The sequence below is a fragment of the Triturus cristatus genome, chromosome 10 (assembly GCF_964204655.1).
Source record: "Triturus cristatus chromosome 10, aTriCri1.1, whole genome shotgun sequence".
NCBI classification, from domain to species: domain Eukaryota; kingdom Metazoa; phylum Chordata; class Amphibia; order Caudata; family Salamandridae; genus Triturus; species Triturus cristatus.
In genome coordinates, this window is record NC_140593.1 from 1,178,221,649 (window position 1) to 1,178,227,518 (window position 5,870).

At 39.9% G+C, this 5,870-nt stretch overlaps 1 protein-coding gene across 1 annotated transcript; it reads right to left on the reverse strand.

The window, feature by feature from the left end:
- Positions 1-574: 574 nt before the first annotated feature.
- LOC146796946 (olfactory receptor 1F1-like) lies at positions 575-3,072 on the reverse strand. The gene is made up of 2 exons (XM_085631459.1): positions 3,058-3,072; positions 575-1,516 (listed from the first exon to the last, which is right to left on the reverse strand). Exons 1-2 carry the CDS (start codon positions 3,070-3,072, stop codon positions 575-577), a joined length of 957 nt encoding a protein of 318 aa, XP_085487585.1.
- Positions 3,073-5,870: the final 2,798 nt, after the last annotated feature.

Genomic DNA, 5,870 nt, shown 5'->3' on the forward strand with positions numbered 1-5,870 from the left:
TCACACATCTGCTTTCCCTCCAGGATTATGTTCCATGAACTAATACATTATGCCAAGAAAAATATCAGAAGATGGTAGGTCCTCACAAGATCTGAAGAAAGCACCATCCGCAGAGCTCGCAGGGAGTGCTGCTATGAACAAGAGCGGCATGAGCTGGTAGTTCCAAGGTGAATTCACGCCCTTCGCTGTTCTGATGCCAAATGAGTTGATTGAAGGGTCACAGACCAAGCATGCCTGATTCAAGGAACAAAACATAGGATAAAACTAACTATATTTCTGGGTGACTGCTACTGCTCATACCACCATGCAGTGGTTCCTCTCCATCTTACCTCTTCCTTTGACACCCATAGTAGCAATATTCGATTGAAGGCCACGGAGGAAGTGGGAGATGTAGGGAAAGAAAGATGGCATAAGAAGGTAGTAAGAATTCATAAAATGAATAAACTAGTTAAGTTGAAAAAAATTATATGTATGTCCCATCAAAACATTACTTTCAACATGACAATGAGGTGTTTCAGACAGCTTTCCAGTAACATTGCAAAAATGTACATGAGAACAATATGCAATATTCTATTCAGGATTTATTTTGAGAAATGATGCAAGTGTTCTGTCGACTTAGGACCCTTTTCCAAGCACTCTTCATGTCCTTATTACGGAGGGCATAAATATATGGGTTGAGCATTGGAATAATGACAGTATAAATCACACTGACCACCATGTCGTAATCAAATGTGTATTTTAACGGGGGTCTGAAATACATGAAAAACACACTGCCGTAGAAGAGCGCTACTAGAATCAGGTGTGAGGAGCAGGTGGAGAAGGCTTTGTGCCTGCCCTCCTTAGACCTGATCTTGACAATAGTGGAAATAATGCCAGTGTAAGAGGCAATGATGGAGAGGAAGGGACCAAGAATTATTGCCACTGCTTCTGTGTATGTCACCAGCTGATAGCCAGAGGTGTCGGAGCAGGAGAGCTTGAGCAGTGGTGGGACATCACAGAAGAAGTGGTGGATCTGGTTGGAAGTGCAGAAGGAGAGATGTGATGTCATCAGAGTGTACAGCAATGCATGCAGAGCAGTGACCATCCAGGAAGCAGCCAACAGCAGACCACAGACCTCTCTTCTCATTACAAGAGGGTAGTGCAGAGGCTTGCAAATTGCAACATAGCGGTCATAACCCATCACAGCTAGGAGGAAAAATTCCATGTTTGCAGTCAATAGGAAAAAGTATAACTGAGTCAAGCATCCAGAAATGGATATTGTTTGTCTTCGGGAGGTGAGGTTTGCCAGAAGTTGTGGAACAATGACCGATGTCAGGCATATATCGACAAATGAGAAATTGGTGAGGAAGAAATACATAGGGTTGTGAAGTTTAAGGTCTAGTGCAGTTAGAATAATTATGTACATATCACCCAAGATAGTAGTCAAGTAAAACATCAGGAACATCACAAAGAAAAACTTCTCCGTCGCTGGGACATTTGACAGACCCAAGAGGATGAATTCACTTGTTTGATTTATCTTCTGAGATTGCTTCATATTATTCTGCAGAGCTAAAATAATATTTTATTAAAGAGCAGTTGTAGACTGCGGACAAGCATTTTCAATAAAGATTGTATTCCTGAGTCTGGTCCAGGTAATGCACTTTAACATGTTGCTTTCAGTCTTTCAAGGGTGCTTGATATATTCTCCAAATGCAGATCAAAAAGCAGAATTGTCAATTGGAGGAACCAGCAGACACCTTTTTCACATGATGATTTTAAGAGACTCTATAAATGATGCCTGAAACCATAAGTTGAATTACTGATACAAAAAAATATTCTATAGCACCTACTGTTTGTGATTGTTAGGGATTAAAGACAGGGTAAATAACTGTCTAAATGTGACCAAATGGCCCCTTTAATACTTTCTAGTTTATTATATTTGCAGCATGCTCTTATACCTCACTTGGCCTGGTTGTGCAAACATAAATATTTAATTAAATAGAAGAGTCATGGGCATCGCCACAATAGTTTGTTCAATGTTACACTGCAACGCTATGCAGAATCCAATCAAAGAACTAGAGCACTAACCCTCTGTAATGACAGAAAAATGAAGCACTGCTTGATGATTTTTTGCTTAGGGAGGCGATCTTCTGAACTATGTCACAATAGATCTACAAATGCCATTGATATTGATGCAAGACTGGCAAATGAGGACTGGGAAATGAACTATTTCAGTGGTTTTGTCTTCTGGGGACCAGCACTTAATCATTCCTGGATCCTGCGGACCCCCATCGAGTCATTATCGGATAACAGGAACCCTCCACTAAGTTATTACTGGAAGTCGGGGACCCAGGCTTGAGCACTGTTGATGATTTGAACCACAAAAACAATTCAGAAAAAAAGCATTCACCATACAAATACACAAATGATGACACATTTCATTTAATTCACAAAAATATATAATTTAAAAAAAATCTAAATGTAATTTTAATAGAAAGGATAGAGCTTTTCTAAATTTAATTGAGGCCACTAATTGCCCAAACTATATTCTCTCTTGATGCACCTGCACTGCTCCCACAATCAATCTGAGGATACCAATTTAATTTTTAGACCCAAATTCATAATTCCTTCACATTTACAGTATGTTTTAAAGTTTTTAAATCGTGCATTTTGCTACTTTATTTAAATACATTTTATCTGCTAATAATATTTTATAATTGAGGAGGTTTCACGGACCCCCAGGGGTCTCTGGATCACAGGTTGGGAACGACTGAACTATTTCATCATCCACGTCCGACAAACCCTTGCAGAAAGCAGTGTAGTTATCACATTGAATATGATATGTGACCAAGTGTAAACAGTCTTGAGACTAGATTTACCAAAAATTGCCTTTTAGTTGCTAGTTTTCAAACAAAAAATTGAAATTCATAACTCCAGTTCTACTAATTGGATTTATATAGTTTTGTTGTCACATCATTTAATAAACCTTATTCAAAGTTTCGAAATTGACTTGACTGCTTTTTGTGCCAAACTATCCAGAGTTAAGTACAGATTAATTTAGTGACAAACGTGCTAAGCATTTGAGCCATTCATTGTTCTGTCTGGGCATCTGCTGTTCCTTTTCTTAGTTTGTTTCTTTTACCTCACAACATAGTGCACTAGTTTACAATCTGTTTTACTTAGAGAGGTATGTAAAATTCATAATCCCTGTTTTAAACATATTTATATCATGTCTAAAAGGAAATGTATCAATATGTATACTTTATAAATGGCTACAATCATTTACATGTAACAGTACTTTGTGATAAATGGTGTACTTGGTCAAGCAAGGGTACAATGAATACCTCAAAATGCTTTCTTAACAGGTTGGATCACCTACAATCAATACAACCACTTTCATTAATGTGTAGCCAATATCACAGACCCCTTCCTATCCCTCGACTGTTTTATTGATGCTTGCTGTCACATTTCTTTTATACTCTACTGTCCACGGTAGTGTTAACTACATGTGTAGCTACTGCTACTATTACATACAAAGAACTCTGCTCAAATACCTTTGCAAAAAAATCGGACCAGCAAAGGGCAATAATGTTCAATAAATTAAGCAAAATAGATATTCATGTGTTTAAAGTTTTGTATAGTGCCAATTTGGACCAGAGGCGTCATCCGAGCCAAATACAAAAGAACAATGTAAAAAACTATGATTAGTTCCTAACAATTTTAAAAGTTAAGAAGAACATACATTAGACCGACATGCAGTGAACATGTTCAAGTACTTAAGAAAAGGTGAAAAGAAGTAGTAGGTAAACAGATGTAGACTGGCAAACCAGTAGTTTTTACAGTAAGTCTAAGAACATTATTATGTGAAATTGGTTTTTTGATTGAGGGGGTGTAAGCCCTTCTCAAGCAACAGCCACAATCCTTGTAAGGGTGAACCACAAAATTCACTCAATTAATCTGTGCTTAACCCTCTGGTAGAGTGGCAAAAATCAGTCAGGCTTAACTTAGAGGCACACAAACAGTAATAAAGTGAAAACACAACCCAAGCAAAAATATCACACCAATTGTGAAACATAGAGTAAAATTTAATAAATTACTCGACACCAAAACGCCAAAAATTCAATCAGTAGAACAGGTGTTATGAAGTTCAAAATGAAAATAGCTGCAATATGCACGAAATGCTGACTCCAGTTATCTGGTGACGCCGGACAGGGTCAAATTCACAAGTTCAGTCTGACCATGTTGGAACAGTGGCTGGGACAAGGACAAGGTTAGGTCCACTTAGAATTGTACCTTATGCCCTTGCTGCATTGGTTCCGATGAGGAGTTGCAAGGACTGCTAAGAGAGGTCTTGCGTCAAGTTGGATTGTGTTGTGTCAGTTCCGATGAGAACCTGAGAGGTGCTGCATTTCGAGGTCCTACATAGTGCTGCATCATGCTAAATGGGCTCCTACCCAAGGCTCAGCATTGGCTGCATCTGGATGCATAGTGTGTTGTTGCTCTGCATCTGTTCTGAGGAAACCCACAATTTGAGCTAAAAGGAGTACACTCTTATGCAGCCAAGAGTCCGGGACCAGTGGAGAACATCTTGGGGTTAAGGATTCACTCCAGCAGAGGCAAGCAGCAGTGCACAGGCATGTCCAGTTGTGGTTGGGCCCTTGGCAGATGCAGGAAACATCTCGGGAGCTTATTATGTCTCTGTAGCTCAGAACAGGAAGCCAGTCTGTTAGCCCTTGGTGTCCCTCTGGTGGTTCTGGGCCCAAGGAGCAGGTCCAGTTTTCATTTTCAGGCAGCAGGGCTGTCATTCTAGCAGAAGGGCAGCAGCTCAGTCGTTCCACCAGCAGAGCATCAGAGTAGAACCTCTTCTGAGTCTTCCACTAGTCCAGACATGAACTGAAAAATTGGTCTAAGGGTCTAATATCTGTATCTAGTGCCAGCTTAGGAGTGGGAGAAACGTTTAGACTTCCACCCACATCTGGTTCTGGAATTTCCTTCCTTCCCCTGCCCTGTCTACAAGGAGTCTGTGGTGACAATAGGCTTGTTTGAAGCCCTTTGTGAGTGTGCTGAGGCAGCCCTCTAGAAGTGCAATTGGGGTAGTTGACAGCTCTGCCCCACCAATTTGGCCAGAATGGTCCATCCTGCCAACACCTAGTCCCCCTGTGTGATACTGTATGGGAGGAATACACAAAGGTCAACTGCCAACTGCACTTAGTCATGTGACCCAGGATACAGATTGCAAGCACCTAATGGGCAGGACAAGAAAATGGAAGCTTTTTGAAAGTATAATTTTTAGAATTGTGACTGAAAATCTAACTTTACCATTAAAGATGGTTTTAAATTGCAGTTAATTTGAGACCAAAGTTGGCCTTTCTATCTGCTACTACTTAAATGTTTTGCTTATTAATTTAATAAGGTAAGCCACAATTATCCCGTGTTAGAGGTAGGCATTGCATTAGTAGCAAACAAATGTAAGAACTTTTCACTACCAGGACATGTATAACTTAAAAAATATACTTGCAGCTTTTTAAATAGACTTATCTCTGCCCTAAGGGCTGTTGAGGCCCTTCGTTAGGGGTCACATGCATGTATTGAAAAGAAAAGTAGAGGCATGGTAATGGGGTTACTTTGCAAGGTCAAAATGGCAGTTTAGAATGGCATTCAAACAGCAAAAGGCAGTGCTGAGCCATGTTTACTCAGGCTACTTTAGAGGGTGGCATATTGTGTGCTGTAGCCCCACTAGTAGCATTTAATGTATAGGCTCTCTGTACATGTAGTACCACTTTACTAGGGATGTATAGGTAAATTAAAATGTGTCAATTGGGTGTATGCAGATTTTACCATGTTAAGAGTAGAGAGTACATGCACTTTAGCACTGGTTAGCAGTGATGAAG